The sequence below is a fragment of the Merops nubicus genome, unplaced genomic scaffold (genome assembly GCF_000691845.1).
Source record: "Merops nubicus isolate BGI_N331 unplaced genomic scaffold, ASM69184v1 scaffold13752, whole genome shotgun sequence".
Classification (NCBI taxonomy): domain Eukaryota; kingdom Metazoa; phylum Chordata; class Aves; order Coraciiformes; family Meropidae; genus Merops; species Merops nubicus.
In genome coordinates this window covers 243-24535 of record NW_008592944.1, presented here as the reverse complement: position 1 = coordinate 24535, position 24293 = coordinate 243, and the positions used below count along the sequence as shown (strand labels likewise).

At 44.6% G+C, this 24293-nt stretch overlaps 1 protein-coding gene across 1 annotated transcript in view; it reads right to left on the bottom strand.

The window, feature by feature from the left end:
• Window positions 1-462: 462 nt before the first annotated feature.
• Window positions 463-24293, bottom strand: part of NUDT3 (nudix (nucleoside diphosphate linked moiety X)-type motif 3) — a 24059-nt gene continuing 228 nt past the window's right edge. Inside the window, exons 2-5 of the mRNA XM_008935307.1 lie at window positions 10768-10878; window positions 2879-2923; window positions 2074-2158; window positions 463-801 (exon numbers count right to left, since the gene is read on the bottom strand). Of these exons, the coding sequence (XP_008933555.1) occupies window positions 632-801; window positions 2074-2158; window positions 2879-2923; window positions 10768-10878 (411 nt within the window). The 3' untranslated portion in view covers window positions 463-631. The remainder of the gene's footprint in view (window positions 802-2073; window positions 2159-2878; window positions 2924-10767; window positions 10879-24293) is intronic.

Below are 24293 nucleotides of genomic sequence, written 5' to 3'. Positions count from 1 at the left end.
TAAAAAAAAAAAGAACAAAAGGCAAACAGATTAATAATGAACTCTTCTTTCCAGAAGCAGACCAGGATTAACACACACACAAAAAAAAAAATTCCTGCAAAATGAAAATGTTAGATCCTCCATCTAAAAAAAACAGTTTATACATGTGTGCTGAAAGCGACCACCCCACAGGTCTGAACAGCACCATACAGTACAGACTAAGACTTAAAGAGCTGATCTCACATTTGAAGTCTTTTAATTAAAAAAAAAAAAAGAAAAAAAAAAGAAAAGAAAGTGGCTATGGCTGGGATGACACGAACGGGACACTTCAGAACACAAGGCAGAGGCCAAACTGGCAGCCTCGCTCGCCAGGCCATGGAAGCAGTGTCAGGGGAAAGGGGCACTTCATGCACAAAATGTATTTTACAAAATACAGATCCAAAAAAAGCCAAAAACAAAACAAAACAAAAACAAAAATAAAATAAAAATCCCACCTTGCACTAAATTTCAGCACTCCTTAACACTCGCTCTGCCACAGGCTGCTGCCCATGCCTTGTTGGGTAGAGGAGGCGTGTGAAAAAGGGGAGGGGGGGAAGGGAAATCCATGTTTCAGTCTATTTTCTCAAAATTTCTCTCAGAGGGACGTCTTCAGTCATCTGATGTCAGACATGGAGCTCTCAGAGTACGTCGTGGTCATGACAGGAGTGCCGTTGTTTGCCAAACAACCTTGCCTCAAGGTTTCAAAATAGGAGGCCTGCACTGGTTTATGATACTGCAGAACTTTTATGGCATCTTCTATCTTAAACCATTCCCTTTTCCTTCCTGGGGGTAAAAAGGAAAATCAGTAGATGCAACAAAGTGCTGTTATCCTTTCTGTGTTTAAACACTCCTGCTGATAAGCTTTCAGTGACTGCACTGCGCAGCCCAGTGCCAGTTCAGAAGCCACTGGGAAATTTTCTCTTGGGATTCTCTAATCCCAAGGGCCACTTGCTCCCAGCACCACCCTGACAGCTCCTCTAACCCCAGGACAGGGACCCACTTAGGGCAGTACATCCACTGTCCAAACAAACCCGTCTTGCATTTCAAAATTCAAAACCAAACCAGCCCATCACATTTATTTTGCTATTTTTGCAACTCCTGCTCAAGTCAGACACTCATTTTAAGACAACCCACAACTACCACCACCCAATTTCCATCAGTCTGCAAGTGAACCTCTATTTTGGGTGGACAGCACTCATTTAGAATCATAGGATTGTTACAGCTGGAAAAGACCTTTAAGTTCATCAAGTCCAACCTAACTCTGCCAAGTCCACCACTAAACCCTGTCCCTCAACACCACATTTACACATCTTTTAAATACCTCCAGGGACGGGGACTCCACCACTGCCCTCAGCAGCTTGTTCCAATGTTTGACAACCCTTTTAGTGAAGAAGTTTTTCCTAATATCCACCTAAAACTGAGGCCATTTCCTCTTGTCCTACTACTTGGTCCTTGGGAGCAGAGCCCCACCCCCACCTGGCTCCAGCCTCCTGTCAGGGAGTTGTTGAGAATGAGGAGGTCTTCCCTGAGCCTCCTTTTCTTCAGGCTAAAGGAGGCTGAGGAGACACCTTACACCCCCTGCAACTACTCTTTCCATAAAAACTCCTCTGTCAAGAGCCTGAGGGAAGTCAAGTTACAGGTACAGTGCTACTGACAAACCTCCTGCAGAACACATGTTCACTTTCATCTGGGAATCTGATTTAAGCACAAAGATTTCAAAAGAGAACGGGCAACGATTCATCCACATTGCCCACAGATATCTCCTGCTAGTCTTAGCACAGGCAGCTCTTCATGCTCTTTGCTTAGCATCTCCAAGTGCAAGAATTAAATACAAAACACAACAGAGGCAGCTGTACAGCTCAATTTACTTCTCTTGAGCCACAGAGGCATCAACTTGACCAGACTTTTTTTTTTCCCCAAGCAACCAAAGGCCACACCCTTGCCATTTTTCTCCACCATTCTCACTGACAAGGATTCCAGGTCCAAAGGGATGCTAAGGTGTTGTGTTTTCTTTGCATCAAACCAGTTAATGCTAGACAAGCACAAAGAGCTTACCAATATTAACAGAGTCCTCCCAGTCTTCCAACACTTCTGTGACGATGAGTACGTAAACATAAGTCCTGTGTTTCCTGTCCCGGTTCTGCAAGGCAAAGGGAACAGTGATGACAAAGCTACCCAAGGACAAGAGGCAGGTGGGCACATGGTGACTGAAGTTGTGAGCTGCCTCACTAGGATGCTGTGGTGCTTCGTGTGCAGTTTCTCTCACACAGTTTGTTTTTAGCTATTAAAAATTGGTGTGTTTTAAAGGAGAGGTCTGAAGGTACTCATAGGGATTGCAGCCAAGTCTAGCCCCCAGTCCTTAAGGCAGTGTTTGGAGGATGAAGAGGCTTATAAATCAGCTCCTCAGCTGGAAAAAAACCACCCAGGGAAGATGTTTATCTACTTCACACAACTCTGAAATAGTGAAAAAACAGCTGTAAGGAGAGCTGTGTCCAGTACCTGCTGACCATGAGCCTTCACCACGCTGGGGAAGCCAGCTTGGCAAGGGGTGATGGCAGGTGCCAAAGGAGAGCTGCTGCTCCCTGCCTGGTGAGTGGCCTGTTCTGGCAGCAAGAAAGGTGGGAAGGCACTGACAATATTCACTTCACACTGGCTTATCACTCATGATTTCCACTGAAGTGGAAATCACAGGTGGCCAGTATCACCAAAAGGATGAGCAGGTATTTTTATTGAAATGGGGAGGTTTAATTTTTCTTTCAAACAATTTATCTACTTTTACTTCACGACAAACTAGGAAGTAATTTTACTCCAAGACAATTTTTTACATCAAAATTTCACAGCCTCCATGTCTGAAACTTACCTCAAATATTCCCACTAATCTTCCTAACGTCCCTTTCACTCCAGCCTATGAAAAATTCAAAGAGAAAAAAAGAAAACATGGTTTAACAACAGGTCAGTACACATTTCCTTACGTGTTGTGCAGGAGCAGCTCCTTTAGAACAGGAAGCAAATGCTGCAAAATTCTGTTAAGCTGAAAACAACACGGTCACAAGAAAAATGACAGAATAATATCACGAGCTCTAACCATGCAGGCACTGCCAAGAATTTTTTTTCTTCTTTTTCTATGTTCAAACAATTTTGAATTTTCAATCTGGAGGGAAAAAAAAATTGAAGAGGTACTAATTGCCTATCAATATATGCTGAATGACCAGAATTTCCTCTAAAGGTTATTATAGTCCAAACGTGGATAAAATCTGCTTCAAGTTCAGCAGTTTTATCGCTTTAAAGTTATTTTCTAAAACTATAATTTTGAAGTCTCTTTAAGACATCCATTTACACCATCAAAGCAACATGACAGGTACCAAGTATTCAGGGGCGTTCTGCAAACATTTGAAGCAAACAAATACAACCATGAAATACTCCCAGTGCTGTGATGTGGGCTCCAGAGCAGGACTGTGTTTGACAGAGCACAAAATGCAGATGCACATTGAAAGACAACATTTGAATCAAGCACAGACAAATCAAGAGAAGATCTAAGCAACCATCTTGTCTTTTCTTTGAATATTACCAAGGATCTACCCACTTTATCTCATTTGCTGTCACTTTTTATACATCTATTCACTGCTGTGGCCCAGACACCACCTCAAAGTGCTGTTTCTCTCCTCTGCTCTCTGGTGTTGCATCATTCACACGTGCCAAACGCTATCCTGCTCCTCTGCCCCCAGACCCCTCCTTTTCTCCCCAAATATTTTACATTTCCTTCCTTTTTATGGCTGTAAATGGTTGGAACTCAAGAGCTACAGACAAGATGAGAATTAGCTCCATGACTTAACTGGTCTGAAACACCACACACAACCTGACACACAGCCCAGCTGCCCTTGGAAGGTCAATTCAGCTGCTGTCTGGCAGCTGGAACACATCCTGAACAGTTGAGGATCACAGTGTCTCTGCTCTTTGCAGTTTAGAGATATAGATCTGATTATATCAGGCTTTTTTTAAAAAAAAAGATGTTTGGGTGAGGGCAATTAAATATTTAATAAGGCATATCCTCTGTCTTGAGCAGCTCAGATACATCCTTTCCCATTTGTTCAGTTACCAACCATTTGCTGTACAGTCATAGGCTTGTAGAAAGGAAGAACTTTTATTAATGAAAAGATTTTACTTCCTAAGCCTACTAAATGAACATATGTGGATATCAAACAATATAGCCAGAGCAACCTCACTATTGCTTCTAATGACAGAACTGCCCCAAGAGAACAGGATTTGTAGCTCCTCCCCCTACAAGCATTCATAGAAACCCATGATTCTTTCTGTAACATGCTCCCTGACCTCTACTTCTAGGAAGGAGCCTTTCAACTGAAGCTTTTATGTTGGTTTTGGATGCAAAATTTATTGTCTCATCAATATTTCTGACATTCTGCTCAGCCCACAGGTGGACCAGTGCCTGTTAACCACAAGGCTATTTCTGGAGTCAAACAGCAATTCCATGAAGGTCAACGCACGCCTGCATGCACACCCCAGCGTGGCCAGGACAGATAACTGCTTCTGACCTTTGGGGAGGAGTGATTTTACCTCATCTGCAAAGCTGCTGCTGCTAACCTGGACTCATCTCTCGCAGGAGTGAGGCGTAAGGAAAATATTTCAAATGAATTTCATTCAAAGAAACACATCAGCAGCCTCAAATGGTGGGTTTGGGTTTGGTTTGGGAGGGTTAATTTTATTTTTTTTAGGTAAGCAGCCATATCAGTGAGCCAGCAACAACCCAGTGAGGAACACGAGGCTTCCACCTTCACAACACACAGAAATAAACCTATTAAAAGGTGAAGTGTAATCAAATGTTTCAGGTAAGTAACTGTCTTAAGCCAATTTTCTTCACTTGTTCCTGGAGGAGGCTGTTGAATTTCTGCTCTCCTTCCTCACCTGACCAGGCGCTGAATCAGAAGCCACAGAGGCTGCTGTGATGGTTTTGTGAACTCTCAAGCCTAACTAGAAACAAATTTATCTCCAGGCAACTAGCCAGCCTGGAAACTCAGCCTGAATACTGCACAAGCAGCCTCCCCATTTATCCCCAGCTCTAAAACTGTGCTTGCAGTAACAGAGGCAGGTGAGAGGCTCTTCCTTCTGTTCTGGTTAAGTAGAGAGGCGATGGAAATAACGCTCTGCCTGCAAACTGAGATCATCCTTCTCTGTTCTGCCTCATCTTCTTCACCCAAAAAAGCATAAAAAGCAATGCCAAGACAAACACGAGCTGTAGGAAAATCACGTTGAATTATCATAATTCAGACTGAAAAAAAGTCCTAAGGTTTCCTTCACATAGGAATTTACAGCACACAGCAGCAAATGGTGACATAAATTAATGGCTTGAATTTATAAAGAGTCCTTGCCAAAGACTGCAAAGCACATCAGCCACTACAGCCTGGAGATCAACAGTGCTCTCATCCTGTTTTACTGGTATAGTGCATTTTAAAGACAACATATAGGACTTCTAACACAGACCCACTGGATTTTTAAATATCTATTTTTGATAAAACACTTAATTCACACACAAACGTCTCTGCAGAGTGATGTACTTTGTTTAGTGGAACAAACATGGAATTCCAACTCCCAGTTTCACACAAGTTTTTAGATAAACGTTGCCTGAGACATGCAAGAAAATATCTATAGCTGCTATCACTAACAAAGCAAGCCAAATAACAAGCAGCAAAACTGCCAGACTCCCCCTCGAGCAAGCTCCATCCCTCCTGCTTCCTACAGGCCAAACCCTCAGCACCTTCCCAACCCATCCTCACTGCAGGACAATGAGCATCTTCTTGGAAAATCCAAAGCATAGCCACGGGCTCATGCAGGGTTGAAGCTGGTTCTAAATCCTAATTTGCACCAGATGACTCAGGAATTTTCTCCTCGGTAGTAAATAGACTGAGAATCCTCCACCCTCGTGGGCCACAACAGTAAATGTCTGGCAGAGCCAGCACGATTTATTTGGGTACATGTTCCCCCACCATGCACTGGAAGTGCTGCACAAGGAGCCTGTGCTGCCATCCTCAAAATACACACGTGCCCTAGGAGGAGACTATTCAGCTATCAGCTAGGGGTAGGAGAGCACCAGCACCAACTGTTCCATCTGGAAATAAAGCAGATCAATCCAACGACAGCACTCCCCAAGAAGAGGCACACTCAGATATAAAAGGACAGACAGCTTGCTGAATGAGCTTCTTTTCCACTGCTCTGCAGATCCAAAGGAGTTTCCAGTGTCTCAGGTTGTCCTCGCTGGAGGAACAGATCTGGGAAGTGCACCCATGCCAGAGCAACAGCCACCAGCTCCACAACAGCTCAGGACTTCAAACCCCTGCTGCACACCCAGAGGGCTGGGCTGGGCCTCCAGGACAAGCAGCAAAAAATCTGGAGGAAATGAAGCTTTACTAGTTCTGCTGCTCTTGGAACAACTTGTTTTAATAAAGAAAAATTACTGGAGACATCCAAGAACAGCAGGTTCAGGTTTCAAAGCTGAAAATAAGTTCGGGTCAGATGCAAAAAGCAGCCTGCAGCAACACCATCTGTTCATAGGGACAGCTTTTATTTCCTTCCATCTGAGCTAAGGAAAATGTGGGTTGGAATTTCAGCTATTTTACTTTGCTCTATTAGGCTCAAAGCCTGCATCTACTACAGATTACTGCTGGGCAAGAGGGCTGTGGTAAAACACTCAGCTCTGCTCTAACCATTGCAGTACTGAAGGCAGTAAATCACACCCTGCTAGCTTGGACAAGTTCTAAAGATGCCAATTATAGACCTGCCAGGCAAATTTTCTTGCTGTCTCTGCTGTGTCACAGGGAGGGTTATACTCCTCATCTAATTCTTCACTGCGTTACAACAAATATCTGCATTCACATTTGTTAAACTGAAATTAAATACAATGGCAAAGCAAAGAACTTTAAGATACTGCACTCATTTTTATGAGGTTTGAGTACCCAGGGTAACAACAGTGAACTTGGTTGACCACTTGCACTGAATATTACTAAATCTAGGAAGAGTTAAAGGCCTTCAAATCACTCATTCACCCACTGTCCTAGTGATACTTCATAAAAAAAGTATTCCTATTTTAGCACTGAGAGGTATCAATATTCATATTCTAAATCACTGACAAAATACATGAAACAGATTATTTATAAAACATGTTTAAGAAAGAAGAGAGGAAAAAAAAAGGTCTAGCATCCACATCAAAGCACTATCACGATGGACTGGGTTTGATATTGGCATCAATTGCCTGTTTGATCATTGATCAAGCACAATTCATCTGGCTTGTGATTCCCATGGAGAAAGCAAGACTAACAATCCCATAATTTTATAGAACTTGACATTTACCAAGTATTTAAAGGTCAGGATGGGACAGATGCTGTAAGTGAAAAATGAAATGCCTTTGGGTTTAACAGATGAGCGTGGAGGCTTTTTTCAAAGTCACTCTACAATAAGTTTCATTTAAGGCAGCTATTTCTAAAGCATGTTCCTCACTGGTTGCTCACACACAAAAAAAAGTTATTCCTAACACAAAATCAATTTTGGGCAGAGAATGCAACAGCAAAAAAAAAAATATAAGAATGAAGATGCAAAAAATACACTACATTGGTGTTAAGGGCTGTTGTTAAAGGACACATCATCTCTCTAGAAGGTGAACCTGAGAAGGTACCTGGAGTTCACAGCTGTGTAAGACTGACTATACCATTCTTCACCAACCTCTCAGAAATAAGTAGATTTATTCTGAAAAGGCTGCTCTCCTTCAGAGCCAGCATGCTTGTCTCCTGCCACTTTGCCTAAAAACAATGTCCAAGAACTCAAGTCACTTCAAATTTTATGCAGACAACAGCAAGCATGACAAGTGTTGGTACCTGTCTACTTTAATACTTCTGCTGGTACAGATTAATATAGATAAACTAGGACAAGGGCTTCTAACACAAACTGGGACAGAGAGATCACAGGTTTCACTCAGAATCAACATCTCATTTTCAGAACAGTCTTCTAAAAGTTTGAAAATCAGGAAGAGGGAAAAGTCAAATTTCTTTATATGACATTTATTCCAGTAGTAACATGGATAAACTTAAACACCAACGCAGTAAAATTAAAGCAGTGAATGCAGAAGTTAAAAATCTTAATTTAGGGAAGCGTATTTAAAAAAGAAAATGTGTACTATGCAAACCAGAATGAATTGAGAAAAACCAGCCTATTGTCATCTTCAAAGGCCACATGGAACTGAAAGGGTAATGAGTCCTTACAGCTCTTCCAACTGTCTCTTATTAACATGGAAAAGGCATACCAAAGTCAGTGAAAGAAAGCCCACAAACCTTCCACAGCTTTGACCAGCATGCAAACCACCTGCTTTTAGGATAAAAATGACTGTGTTCCTTGACACAGAGGAAACTGGATTGTCCCTCTCCCCACACAAGCAGCAGACTCTACCTGCTCAGCTAACCTGGTTCCTTTGTGAGGGACAGAGACACGCCTGTCCCAGGAGAGAAGCAAAGACATCAAACCTACTTGAAACCAGCCTCAGCTACAACCCACCTGTAAAAGCCACGATCCACGTGGCAGGACAGGCAGGGATTACCAGCTAGCACACACACCCCTTGCCCAGCAGTGTTTGAAAACACCTCCTCTGAAATAATCAACAGCACAAGCTGGGAAATGGGGCACACAAATCCTTCAGAGCTCTACCAGAACAACTGCACCCACCTTCCCCAGCAGCACTGGCCAGTAAACAGCTCGCTGAGCTCTGGACACTTGATGTGTGCTATCATTTGGTGTGCAGATCACAAGCAGTGCACTGGGACACACACCTATTTGAGGAAAGCCCTGCACAGCCAGCAGCTGGCCTGGGGTCTCCACCCGTGTCACCCAGCCTCATCAGCAGCCCTGGGGGCACTCGAGGGGTGTCACACACACCCCAGGCTGCTCTTCAGCAGAGGGCTCTCAGCAAACACCCGAGAGCTCCGTTCTGGACTCCCAGCCTGCTTTTGCAGCACAACACTGCTGGGTGTGGTGGAGGTGTTGGGGGTAATCCTGCTGCTTTTGGAGCTCCTCCTGTTTACTGTTTGTGGAGCAGATAGGTGCTGTGCTGGGAATGACTCAACCCTGCCAGGCTGCCACGGTTTGAATTACACTCTCATTCGGCACCGGTCCACGTGAGCGAGGGAACACCAGCTGAGCGAAAGGGGATTATCTCAGCCAGCCCAAACCAGTTTCTTCACAGCAGACTGAGCCCATGCCAAGGTTTCCTTTCAGCCACCGAGCTGTCATGGAAAGAGAGCGACTCCTCCGAGGTGCTGGGCTGCCCGAGGGAGGGAGGGTCCATATGGATTTATTTTAAGGATTTGAAAGGCGAAGGCGTGCACCTCCTGAATGAACCCTTGACTTCTAGATCAAATCACTTCGTTATTAATAATGATTGGGTTGTAAAGCAGGAGGCTGCAGCTAGAAATATTTCTATTGTTCTGCTTAAACTCACTTTGGCTTGTAATGTGTTTGAAAGATTGCCGAGCTACTAAAAAAGCAGGAGCTGTGTTACAAGCTGGGAACAAAATTTGCAAGCAGCAGTTCCCAGTACTAGAGGGACTTAAAGACACACGCAAAAAATTACCTTTGACTGCATAATCTTTCATTTCTTTCTGATAAACTTCTAGATTATAAAATCACCCAAAGAGAAACACACAGCTCATGAACTGCCACATAAGATTAGTCCAAAGGCCCAAATGTTCAGCATTTTGTTAAGAGAGCAGCACTTCCAAGTACTTCAGAGAAAAACCTTCACATACCAGACAATTAAATAAAACAGCTACTGGAGAAGTTTCCTCCCAAGTCTCATGAATTAGTTCTTGAATTCTGTTCCACAGCACAAACATTTATAACCCTCTTGAAAGCATTTTAAATCCTGCCTTATATAACTGTGAACCTACTTGGTCATCCATATATAATCATTTAATCGTTTCGGAATCCAAGCAGCTTTACAATTTGATGATATTCAGAAGAGAATTCTGAAGACATGTTTTACACATAATGTAGTCAACTGTCATTTGCTGTCTTTAAATTCCTTATGAAGAATAACATTTTCTTCCAGTTTTAAGAGAAAAATATGCCTTCTCCAGACAGATCATCAAACTATGTTTGATCTCCTTTCTGAAACAGCTTCAAGTTGAAAAAAACAAAAACAGGAACACACTAGGAATAACTTATAACTGCTTATAATAACTTGTAACTGCTTATAACTATTATGATCAATTTCTCTTATTCACATAAAACTCAAAATATGTGCTAGACCAAAGCATACAGAGGCCCCTGTCTTTGGAGTGTCTCTAGGGGTTCATAAGGTCTTATTTCTCCCTTCTACCCAAGTATTAGAAAGCTCCACAAAAGCACAGCTGTTTTTTGAAGTTCTCTTAAGAAACTGTTCTTCATGCAGAGAAAACAAAATGGAAACTATCATTGTATGTGATAGTCAAAATGACTATAGTGTAATTTTATCTATTTTCAGTTAAAGGTATCAGGCAGAGAAAGTTCACTCTGCCCGGGAGCGTTAATTACATTCCTAAGCTATCTTTATTTAGGACTCTGGCCTGCCTCCCACGTGTGATGCAGGTGTCACCAGTGACCCTATATTCCGCTTCCCCTGGAGGAAAACAAGCAGGAGTGGTACAGCCAAACTGGCAGAGCCCTGGCTGACTGGCAGAGAAGCTCCAGGAGCTCCCACTCGTGTCCAGCACTCACCTCCTCGCAGACCTCTCGCGCGGCGGCCACGCTGGGCTCCTCCTCGGGCTCCATGCCACCCCCAGGGACGATCCATCGGTCAGGATGACGACTACTGCTCACCAGCAGCACCTGCAGAGAGGAGAGGAGAGGAGAGAGCTGCTGATGTGGGACTCCAGGCCACACTCCTTTCCCCAGCCCAGCTGAAGAGGAGAAGCTGTCTCTGCATCTCTCACACCTCCGACCATGACAGCTCCAACGCCAGTCCTCAGAAAGACTCCACTTTTTCCAAGATAACCTCCCTTGCCCTGTTCAGCCAGCTGTACAAACTACATTATCAGTGACACTGAGGCACTCCAACACTCCAAATTATTTCAAACATTACCTTCTAGCTGCTCCAGCGTGTCGTGGAATAAATTCTGCCTCTGTATAGCAGAACGATTTGCTATGTGATACAGCATCACAAATGCTCACAGTGTAAGAGTTCACTCTGTACTCAAAGCCACTACGTAGTCTCGACAGCTTGGGATACACATCCTGCAACAACATAAGATGGCACAGAAGCTGCTCAGCACCTTTGCTCCTTCCAGAAGTAGCTTGATTTAACTTTATTGGTACCTTCGGCCTTGTCTGCCACAGTTACACCAGTGGCACACACAAGTCAGGTAACAGCCCACTGAAATATTTATGTGAAATTGTTTTAACAGAGATTTTCAGCTTCCCTTTCTGCCTCTCCTTTTTGCAGCAGGCACCACAGAGCTCAGCTCTGGAGCCAGCATGTGGTCACTTTTGTTTTTGATGAGGTGGTTCCATGAAATATAAGCCAAATAAGAGCCTGCACTAGATCATTTAGAAACCCCAGGAAAAGGCTGCAGAGAAGGACAAACTTTTTTGAATCAGGAAAGTGGTTTGACCATCTTCATGGGAATGATTTTTCAGAGGTGTGCTTTGTGGCAGTTCTTCTTGAAACACATTTTATTCCAGTGTAATTCTGCTCTGTGCAAGTCCAGGTTTTGTTTGGTCATCTTTCAGAAACAAAAAGCCAACTAACAGTCTCAACGGGCTCAAAATTTTCCCAAAGAATATCGAGACTCTTTGCTTATTAAATCTACTTGCAATACATCCATGAGCAGAGATGGAAACTAAAAACAAACCTAATACTGTTTTGCAGCTCTCTAAACAAAGCTTGTTCATTACAGTCATCATGCTATACTTCATCATTCCACTGGCACAAAGCTCAGAGCCAAAGCGACTTGCTCCAGAAACTTTCCAACATACCAGTCCAATTAGGTTACAGGCCAACTGTAACAGCTTCAATCAGACATTTCCAAGTTAAAGACACTAAAATCCCAGGCTCTGCTGTGTAAATGTTGATTTACCAGTAGGATATGAAAAGATTCGCACTAATTATCAAGAGGAAACCTACCTACAGAATGCAAAATTAAACTTCTGAAACAAAAACAAGGCGAAGATTTCCAGGGTTTCCTGGTTCTTTTATGTTTTCAAAATTCTCATCTGCCAACTGACCACCCTGCAAAGAGATTTTTTTCTGTTTTCCAGAGCCTACCAGACCACACTGGCTCAGCATGGGGCAAAGACTGGGGCCAACAGGCTAGAACACACCAGGGTGAGGGGACAAGTGTCAGTTGTGGGGGTCCAAACCACAGCTTTGAAACCACAAGCAGCAAAGCTTAAGGTAGAAACCAAAGAGGGATCACAACGAATACTCTGGCAACTGCTGGTCTAACCTTTCCTAAGCCTGGAACTAAACTTGGTGTTCTCAAGTGTCAGCACTCCTTTCATCAGCAACTGTGGATCCCACCAGTAATAATGTCTCCAGCCCTCCTCTTCCTGCTGCACTCAGAACCCACACCTCAATCCTCCAATGTAGGAAGAATCTCCCCCTTCAACTCTGCTCTGGTGAGACCCCACCTGGAATACCGTGTCCAGCTCTGGAGCCCCCAGCAATGAATGATGTGGACCTGCTGGAACAGGGCCAGAGAAGGGCCATGAAGATGGTCAGTGGGCTGGAACCCCTCTGCTGTGAGGCCAGGCTGAGAGTTGGGCTTGTTCAGCTTTGAGATGAGAAGGCTTCAGGGAGACCTTCTGGTGGCCTTGCAGTATCTGAAGGGGGCTGTAATAAAGCTGGGGAGGGACTTTTTACAAGGGCTTGGGTTAGTGGCTTCAGCTGGAAGAGGGGAGATTTAGATTAGTAATTAGGAAGAAGTTCTTCACTCTGAAGGGGGTGAGACACTGGAACAGGCTGCTCAGGGAAGCTGTGACTGCTCCATCACCAGAGGTGTTGGATGGGGTTTTGAGCAACCTGGTCTACTGGGAGGTGCCCCTGTCTCTGGACTAGCATGCCTAAGGTCCCTTCCAACCCAAACCATTCTATGATTCTAAGCATCATTTATCAAACAACCCTATTTAAATCCCTGAGCACTCCCTGATCTACTGAATTAAGGCAAATGAATTCTAGAAACTAAGCTGAACGAGCCCCCTGAATTCTGCCATTTCTTTATGGAGAGGCCACTACCTGACCATCTCCTGGCTCAGGCTGCAGTGACACAGCATTTACTTTGCAGGAATGTCCTGTGGTGTTTGACCTTCCTTCCCCACAAACATCAACGTGATCAGTAAGCCATGTCTGAGCAGGGAATGTAAACTTCATTCGTCCTCAGGACAGCAGCTGGGTGCCCTGGGCTGGGACTGCAAAGCCATGGCCAGTGGCCACCTCTGGTGTGCTGGAGTTTGGCTCCTGCAGGCTCAGCACACACACACTCTGCTGGCCTGTGTCATCTTGGTGAGGTGCTGGAGTCACCATCCCTGGAGGGGTTCAAAAAAATGTGTAGCCATGGTGCTTTGGGACATGGTTTAGTGGGAGTGTTGGGTGGACAGCTGGACTGGATGATCTGTGAGGTCTTTTCCAACCTTAATGATTCCATTTTATCACAGCACCTTTTCTTATCACCTTGTGAGACACTCTGAACTTCATCCTGACTCGTTACCAGTATGGCACAGAGAAGAGCTTGGGCTGCAGTTCCTATCCTGAGGCCAGCAGGTGATTCTGAGGACAAAGCTAAAAGTAACAGCCATTTCAAGTGTACGTTTTCTCACCAGGTAAGGAAGCATCCCCTCTCTCATTTCCAATTTCAATTCAGAGTTCCAGCTCAAAGGGAAAAAAAGGAGATTAAAAAAGCTGCAGAAGCAGCTCTTTGAATCTCAGCACAGCACACCTCATGCCATTGAACTCCTGCCACCTTCCACTTGTGAGAAAAAGGAGCTGCTAAGAAAAATCCCTGTACAAAGGCTGCCACAGGAAAGGCTGTGGGGCTGCTCAGACCACCACAATGCTGCAGCAACACACTACTAGGAACTTTTAGGTGTAAACAACAATTTTAGGCAAAGTAAATTGACTTCAGCTGTTCTGGCAGTTGAGCATTTTCTGAATAGAATTAACATGAACAACCCTGGCTGGGAAGGAAAAACCTGTCATTCTCACACTTTTATGTAATCAGACTATTTCCTGTTTAATAAAAAGGAAATCCCATCAAGAGAGAGCAGGAAACGTGTCCTGCAAGGTCATTCTTTTAAAACAGCTTTGAACAGGATATTGCTACCAACGAGCTCTCCCAAGACAAAGGAGCCCAGTTCAAAGGGAGGGTGAGACACTGGTGTGTGTGAAACCCCCACACAGCTAAAATAGTGTCCCAACACATCCACACGGAGCCAGTGAAAAGGTCATTACAATCCAAACCACAGGATTTGGGTGGGAAGGGACCTTTCAAGCTCATCCAGTCCAACCCCCTGCCCTGAGCAGGGACATCCCCAGCTAGAGCAGGGTGCTCAGAGCCCCGGCCAACCTCCCCTGGGATGGTGCCAGGGATGGGGCAGCGACCACCTCTCTGGGCAGCCTGGGCCAGGGGCTCACCACCCTCAGCAGCAACAATTTCTTCCTTCTCTCTAGTCTCAATCTCCCTCTTGCAGTTTCAAACCATCCCCCCTTGTCCTGTCCCAACAGGCCCTGCTCAGAAGTCTGTCCCCAGCTTTCTGACAGGCCCCTTGAAGTCCTGCAAGGCCACCAGAAGGTCTCCTTGGAGCCTTCTCCTCTCCAGGCTGAACAAGCCCAACTCTCCCAGCCTGGCCTCCCAGCAGAGGGGTTCCAGCCCTCGGATCATTTCTGTGGCCTCCTCTGGCCCTGCTCCAACAGGTCCATATCCCCCCTGGATGGATCCCATTCCTGAGGCCTGTCAACCCCACCACTTAGCTTGGTGTCACCTGCAAACTTGCTGAGGGTGCCCCAATCCCACTGTCCATGTCATTAAGGAATACTAAAACACTAACCAGCACCAGTCCAAGTACAGACCCCTGAGGGACACCACTTGTCACCCATCTCCATCAGGCCATTGAGACATTGACCACTACCCTCTGGATGCAACCATCCAACCCATTCCTCATCCACCAAACAGTCCACCCATCAAATCCATAGCTCTCCAATTTAGAGAAAAGGTGTTGTGTGGGGTGGTGTCCAAGAAATCCCAACAGATGACATCAACAGCTCTTCCCTTGCCCACTTACATGGTCACTCCATCAGAGCCCACTAGGTTGGTCGTGCAGGGCTTGTCCTTAGTGAAGCCATGCTGGGTGACTCCAACACCTCCCTGCCCTCACTAGAGCTTTTAGGAGGATCTGTTCCAGGATCTCCCCAGGCACAGAGGTGAGGCTGACAGGTCAGTAGTTCCTAAGGTCCTGTTTTCTACCCTTTTTCAATGCAATGCCTCCCTTTTTCCAGTCACCAGGGACTTCACTTGACTGCCAGGACTTTTCAGATATCAGGGAGAGTGCCCTGGCAGTTCCATCAGGAGTCTGGGATGCATGTCAAGATGTCCCACAGACTTGTGCATGTTGAGGTTCCCCAGATGGTCAAAACCTGATCTTCTCACAAGGCATATTTCATTGAACTTTACAAACTGCCCCAAAGCCAGCAGAGTGGAATCTGCTGAAAAAACACCTCTCTGGACACCAGTAATATTTGGGCAAAACGGTCCAAATGCTGTTTCTGAGATAAGAAACACTTTCCCCTGCAGAAACCTCCTCCCCTGATAGCTGGAGGGGTGAGTGTAAGACACCTGGGGAAGTGAAGATACCAGCTGAGCAGGATGCAGAAGAGAGATGTGAATAGTTTGTATTTCTGTCACAATGAGGTCGGAATTTACCTTCCACATTTTGGAACAAACCTGACAGAGCATAAGGCTCATTTACACCAAAAAGCTGAGATGGAAAAGGGCAACTATACATTCATTTTACAACATAAAACAACAAAAATGTTATTCAATTGCTCAATCAGACCAAACATTTTCCACCACATCTGCATTTTAGAAAACAGAGTACAGGTTTTTTAGAGGACCACCTCGAATGGCCTTGATACCTAAATTTGTGCTCATTATCATCTTTATTACATAAACCCATTCATTTGAATATATTGTAAAGAAGATATTTTAATCAAAACAGTCAATAAAAATATACAAAACCTGACCATTTCACTTTTTAAAAGTCGAGCCAAAGCACAAAGGAAGGCTTAAATTTCCTTTTTATTCTTGCCAGACAACTGTGTTTCAGAAGGCTGCGGGGACTCTAGGCCTACTCCAGATTCAGGGGGCAGATTTTGGAGCCAAGTTGTGCAGTCTTTTTGAAAAAGACTGATTTGCAGGTATCACATCACACGACCGAGTTCTGTTTTCCAGGATTTGAAAGACAATGATGTCATTTCAAAGCAGGGAAATGAGCAACACAAGCCTCTTTGGCAGCCCTGAAGTGGCTCTCACACCCCATCGACCAAGTGAAGAGAAAGGTTAGAAAAATAAGCAAAGTTTGAAGTCTGCAGCAGGGGCTCCCTAACAGTAGGAGATTGTAGCCCTCATGGTAAGCAACCTTCAAAGCAAGAGGCAAACAAAAAATCCAAACAAACCTACAAGAGCCTACCCACTTTCCTCTGGAGACAGGAAACATGCCGAGACATCTAAGGCTGCCTGGATCACCCCACGCAGAGCTTGGAACTCCATGGGAAAAGGGCAAAAGGGTTTGTCCCCAGGATAAATCTGGGAGTCCCCAATACACCGTTCTGACCTTAAAACCAACCTCATCTATTGTAGTCACATCGGGGGTTCTTTTCTCCTCCTGCCCCCCAGAAATGATGATGCTCTGCAAACCAAAAACCAGGCAACCAAAGTAAGGCAGAGAATTAACACCCAGTTAACAGACTGAGATTGAGGGATTCTTTCATGCTATGGTGGATTTAAACAACCCCCACCCCCCCTCATAAATAAAACAAGAGTAGCTAGCTGTAAGGAACAGGATTCCTAGAAAGAGGCTCCACAGAAGCATCACAGCAAAGACAAAAAGGGCTACAGCATTAGGAGCTGGGCTACAACATTAGTAGAAAATGAGCTGTGAACCTTCCAGGAAAAGACTGTCCTCAGGCTGGCGTGTGTGGGCTGGACTATCAAGCTGGCAGACTTAATAAGAAACAGCAGACAAGATGTTAAATACAGGGGGTTTGGCCCAGCCAGCATCCTGCTGCCAGAAGACAATCTATAGCTACTGGCTACTGCAACAGCCTGGGCACTTTTGTTCGTGCTTTCTAGCAATATATTAAGCTCCAAACTCATGTATTTTGCATAACGACTGAAGCACAAACCTCCTGACATTTAAACTCACAGAATGCTTTAGCATTATTTATCAGAATGCAGACTGCAAGGAAATAACAGGTCCTGTGGCAGGCTGCAGGGAGGCTGGTGGAGAAGATGGCCGACTTCAGTGATTTTTGCCTGTACAATCTGCCTTTGTTTGAAAAGTTTCCATTTAATAAGAGTCTCTGTATTCAGGAGTTCAAGTTGAGCTGTGCTAGCCACTCTCCTTTCTGCCCTATGACCAGGCAGGATATTGTAGCTGGTGCTGCTCTGTGTCCAGCATAATAAAGACCTTTTTATGCTTTATTCAGAGTGAAACGTTCTCCCAGTTCTAACGTCTTGTTACTGCACTTAATGCTTTTATAGGTGACAAAACTGAGATCTTGATTCGACCACACCAAGCCCCCTCTGAACACTGAGAAGAGCACACACTGCTCCAGCAAAGGGAGCTCAGGGGGAGGAGAAAAGAGACAGTGCTGTTAGCAAAGCCATGCAAAAATTTATCTCATTTAAGCAGCAGAAACAGGGCCTCCATGACACTAGGACAAAAAACACCTATTTGGTCAAAGTGCTAATGCAGGATGGTCTCGACACACACGCCAAGGCTTAGAGAAGAGCTTCTCCCACCCTCTTGCTATTCAGGGCACGTTACCACGTTAGCACATAGTAGTGCTGAGTACAGCCTGTGGTCAGCGAGGCTACAGCTGGCTCTGAGCACCACAGTGAGGACAGGAATACACCTCCACCAGCAGCAAGCTGCAGGAAAACCCTCTCCTGACCAGACCAGCACGTCCTCACAGGAGCAGCACCGTTCCTCAACACCACACTCCTCCTCAGACAAGGGTTATTGCCACAACTTAACCAACAACGTGCTGCCTAGGAACTGGAGGGGGGAAATTCATGGCAGCAAGCTCAAAGAGGAAAAGTATCTGGGCAAAAATAAAGCAGGAGTCTTGAAAAAGAATTAAGAGGTAAACTGGAAGAAGTTCCAAGTCATTTCAAGTGTTTGGATTGCACCTACGGTACTATAACAGCAGAGGAAAAAATACAGAAAATCCTGTTGGGGTTTTAAGGCTGTTTCTTAGAATAACACCAATAAATCACCACGTCCTGCACTGCTGCTCTGGCTTCAAAATACCACGGGTCATATTACTGTTACTACAGTTTTCTTGGGACTTCAGAGTGACAGTTTTACTCTCACTGAAGAGCACCACGACCAGGACTCCTGTCCCTCCACCAGAATTAGGTTTCAGATAAGCCCAGGAGCTATCTGGCCCACACCTCTCACAGCAGGGCTGGGGCAGAGAACATCTGGAACGACTGAACCAGCAGCTGCCAGCTTCAGAGGCAAAGGGCTGATAAGGAGGAGCTCCCAGGGAAAGACTCCAAAACCAATAACCCATTTCTGCCTGTCAAAACCAGTCTGTTGACCACTCAATACTTACACAGCTCATCCAGGTGGGCTTTCTCCAGAAGGAATGCTGGCTTGTAAACTGCCTTTTTTCATAAGGATTAAAGAAAAGAAAAAAATGAAGGGCGTGTTTTGGCCTTTTACCCAGACCAAATGGCTCTGGATGTCAGCAGCTGCATGTGTGTACACTTACTGTTTTAATTAACAAGTCCTAGTCATAAAATGAAGCAGGCAAAAACCCTACAGATGTGAAAACTCTCAAGGTTTTCAAACATAAGTAGTTAATTCTACACGTCACATCAATATATGTTATTTCCACGAGAGGATGTAACCACCCAAGTCAACACAAATGACAACAACATTCCAACCAGTTGAAGCATCTTTAAAATAGTCTACCCAGTAGGTAACTGTATCACTCTGAATTTCACAAGTTAAGGGGGAATTTCTGAGAACAAAGAGTTACTGTGCATCATCCACTGCACCACAAAGCCACCCAGGCACAAATTCTGACATGAATATGCACAAAATTTGGAAGCTCCCCTACTAGCCTGTGCAGTCACTCAATTGGACTGAAAAAGAGCTAAAGACACCCAGTACCTGCTTCCCAACTGCTGGATGTTAGAGACAGCATCTTAACACTGATATTTTAATAGATATTTGGAGAGATCATCCATGGAAAGATGAGGTTCTTTGGCAGCAGTCTCACCTGGATACTCACCCCCAACTGCCTGTACCCACCTCCATGCTTCAGCAGCTTGTCTGAAGGGTGCCAAAATGAACCAAGTCAAGGAACTGATGATGAGTTTAAAATAAGAGGAGGGTGGGACACAGAGAGTGAGGAGAGAAAGGTAGGAACCAGAGCTACAGCCTCCAGTCAGGCAATAAATCAATCTGAGATGGAAGAGATTGCAGAGAAGTGTTCTGCAGAGGAGAGACAGCAGCCACTGCTGTTGGGTCCTTCTCAGCAAACTCCCTTCTCATTCCCTAGTCATCATTCTCCCCGAGGTGCAGCAGAACAAAACCAACTCAATTCTTCAGTTTCACAACTGCTTACAGAGCTTCCAGTAAATGAAGTGCAAATTTAACAATTTTCATTCTTAGGAAAGTACAAGAGACCATGAAATTACTTGTAAAATTGTTTACAAAAGCTGCCTCTACAAAAAAGACACTTTTAAAGATGAAAGTTAGGCCTTGCCAAGGTTTATGCTCTTCATCTTGGAGAAAACTAGCTACCAGCACAGCTGAGAGGGAGGGGGGAAGGCCAGGCAAGAGAAGTGTTTCTGAGCTGGCCTGTACCCTACTGGAGCTGTGGTAACGTGTTAGCAGCAGACAGGGAGAACTCTATTTGCTTTCAATCACAACCCCTTTGATGTAGCAGAAGGGAACGTACAGAGTCAGGCTGAGCCACCAGAACAGAGATTCTGAGGCTATATTCCAAGCCAAGTATGATCATCACATGACACTGGGCTCCCTTGATGTCCCACCAGTGAAGCACTCCAAGTCTTTTTAGCTATTATTATTATTTTTATCTTGAAGCCAACGCACAAAGGATGGCCCAGGAACACTGTGTGATCAAAAAAAAAAATCTGAGAACTGCCCTATTACCTCATAGCTCGATTTAAAACCGACCCAGAAGCAGCAAGAAGAAAGAGGTTACTTTGCATTCCAATGACTTTCCCCCAGCGAGGCCGTTGTGGGGCTCCAGAGCCTCAGCTTTTGGTGGCCCTAGTGGCTTGGCTCGCTCGTGGAGCAGCAGAGCCAGGGCTCTCACCAGACCCTGTGTGAAAGTTCTGTTTTCTGGTCTCAATTTAGACTCCATTCACAATGAAGAAAAGACGACCAGTCCTGGATCCTGTTCTTCCCAAAGCATTTCCTCCAAAAGTCTTTAAAAATACCCGTTGTTAATGAGCAGCTTGTGCTTTCACCAGATACAATGCAGGCATGCTTCAACCTGTAGCTACAGCAGCACGGGACTTAAAGCCAAATGGTTCTTTTTTATTTCTCTTAAAATATAACACAGAGATGCTGCCACTGAGAAGGGTTCCATCTGCTTCTTAATAGTAAGGCATTAGTGAAATTTTCTGGAACGTTTCCTTGCTGAAACAGCTGGTGTACACAAAAAAATACTCCTGTTATTTAAAAATAACACCAGAATAGCAATATTGAGAGGCACTGACATCACAAGCAGTAAAATAAGTGATTTCAGAGATAACACAAGATGTGGGATCTCTTGATCTGCACACTCTCCTTCCCCACTTCTGCAGAAGCAGCAAATAGCAAGGGATTTTTACTTCATCTGAAAAGATGAAAATAGCAGAGTCCTGGCATTTGGCTGCTGAAGGGGCCTTTGAAGTCTGTTCTCACTCTTTGAATTAATCCTGTCGATTCCCCTGTTCTCCCTCCTGCCCAAAAAGACATCACTCTGTGGTGCCTCACTGTTTAGGAAACAACACAGAACAAGATTTTTCCCACACAGGCCAATTAAGAAATGTATTTTTTGCTCCATTTGAGATTCATCTTTAACCAAATTCTCCCTGTTCTGGTTTTTAAGGGCATATGTAACAAAAGACATCTTTGCAGCCAACCTCTGCTCTTCCAAAAACATTCTGGAGCTTCTTCCATGTCCAAAAGTGGCAGCTTCCAAGTGCAACACAGAGAAAATGTGCAACCTCAAGCAGCACAAGGAAAAAGTAAATGACTTAAAAACTAAAAAAGACACAAAGTATTATTGAAACTCTTTATTTGAAACTTCAGTGCCTAACCAAAGATGTCCTGCTTTAGCAATCTCCACTGGCTGCTAAGACTTGATAGAAAATTAAATCCATGAATTGAAGAGCTGAGGGGTAAACACCCAGAAAGGAAAAAAGCAGCCTCCTCTGTAAGTGTAAACAGAATTCTTCTTATTTCTTCTTGTTCATTGACAAAATTGTTCAATTCAGGAACTAATTAGAGGTTGAAAAAGGAAGGAAAATTCATAGCAGGAAATGAAGAAATGCAAGAGCTAAGTTCTGCTACTTCTGAAGTGCTTGAAACAGCTATGTCAAACTATATAATGAAATGTTTAACATAGCTGGGAAACATTTCTTGGTTTTCCTCTTGGAGAATACTACAAATTTTTTTGTGCTACTGGTGTGTTTTATTATTGATTACTTCTTTTTAAATGGAAATTGAGATTTATTCATATTAATAACACCTCTCGTTATCTAAAAAGGGCAGGCAGCAATGAGATCAGACAAGCAGACTGCTCTCAAAGTTTAAATAAACACCAACAAATGAGATTTAACCTAAGAAATAATTAGAAAGTGATTAAAAAAAAAAAATAAATCAAGGTTTCCTGCTTGCTGATTTCAATAATTGATAGAAGCATAATTTAAATTGCTTCTAGGCCTTCTGACTGACATCAAGAGCAGCATCCATGAAAGGAATCCACCCTGGGGTGCACGTGTGTAGTTAGGGTGTGACCTGATAACAACTTTACCCTAAATGCACGTTAGAAAAGTCCACTCTGTGACCAGCTCCTGCAGCAGGTGAGAACACAGGATGCAGCATCAGCTCTGTGCTAAAGACCTTCAATAAATACCGTGGTTGAAAGCGTGTGTGATGTGCTCAGGAGGCCAACTGCAAATAAAACAAAACTAGAATCCCTTGCTCCACTGTTTCTAGGGCTCACTTACAAAAAAGGACACACACGTGCTTGAGGAAATCCATCCCCAGCCCACGCAGCATCGTTTACAAAGCAATTAATGCTCCTTAACGTGTCACTGAACAGTGCCACACACCACCCGATCTTCCTGGGGAGATCAAAGACAAGGCCAACCACTAACAGTGACCAAACACTGCTCAAGTGAGAGCCTCCAACACCCCCACACCCAAAAAGTTTCCAGAGCTTCACCTGCTGCCTTCCTCACAGCCCCCTGGAAATGAGCACAGGGAGATGCCACTTCAACTCCTGCCTTTAAAACTGGAAGCAGCTTTTCCTACTGCTAAAGCCTGGAATTGTACCAGTTTAAATGAAATGAGATTTTCAAACCACTGAAAGTTGTTGCAAACCACAACACAGACACAACCTTGACATAAAAACAGCTTTAAAGCTTAACCTAGGCTGGAAGGAGCCTGCCACAAGTCAGCGTGCCTCTAGAAGGAGTTTACTTTGATTTCTTCAACCACCTCAGGCCAGAAATTGGGAAACTGCCATGTGAACAAACCTTTGTGTCTCCAGCACCGAGAGCTCTGGACACCAGATCCCACTGGCCAGAAGACAGAGAGAGCAGCACAGTGGGGTAAGCTGGAGGCTGTATGACACTGCAGATTGAGGCAGTGTAAAATAAAGAGCAAAGTCAAACGCTGACTGCATCAGGTAGCTGTTAGAATTATTTTGTATCTTCAACCTTACTGTAATCCAATACAGTCGAGCATCTAACTCTGGACAAGAATTGCTACACTTGCCTCACAAATTGTGTAAAGTCACCTCAGGAAACTCAGATGCCTCCAAGCAGCCGTGCTGCTCAGCCCCACTATCGTTACACAACACGATTACACTCCTCGTAGTCACTTCAAACTATCCTAAATTTCCTGAAAGTCAAGTGGGAAGGACCAGCTACGATGCACTTCAGCAAAACACACTGTTTTCATTTCAGACCGTCTATGCTCGAAACGCTGACACTCTTCACCATGACAGCACAGCTACAAAGGGTTTGTCAAGCCTCCTTCACCACGTTAAATAATAACTGAACGGTATGCTAATTGACTTCCCTCCAGTGAACTGTCTGCATTCCCTTCCGATTTCCTGTAGCTACAAATATGATAATCAGGAGAACAAAGACTTTAGCACAGCCACTCAGGAATCAGTAAATGAAATCAAGTATGCCCGACTCCAGGAGAAGCCGAGGAAGACCTGCATGCAGCCCAGCTTGTCCCGAGGACCCCGAGAAGATCTTAAAAAAGAAGAGTAAAAAATTGCACATCTGAGTAACGCTCAGAATCTTTTTACTTTCACCGACAATGGAACCACTTAGCAACACAGCCGTTCTTCAACTACCCAATCTACCTTTAATTCCCACTTCCTCCCAAGCCTCTCTGGACAGCAACTTCTGGCACTCCATCAGTCCCCTTTTATCCCAGTTTCTTTTTATAAATCCAAGGTCAGGTTTCCTCTCCCATCTCATGTGATGTGCTGGACTGAAGTTCTGCCAGCGTGGTCGGTCCACTCAACTGCCAAATCCCATCCCGTGCCACAACGCTCCTTTACCAGACTGTTCCACCACCCCACGGTACGCAGCCCTTCCTTCTGGCCATTTTCCTTATGTTTATCGGCGATAAATAAAGAACAGGGAGAAACACCAACTTTCCACAGCGACGCTTAACTGCATCTAGAAAACAAAAAATCCCGCTGCAAGCAAGTCACGGGCGGCTCCGGGTGCTGCAGGGGGGTGCCCGGCTTCACCGCC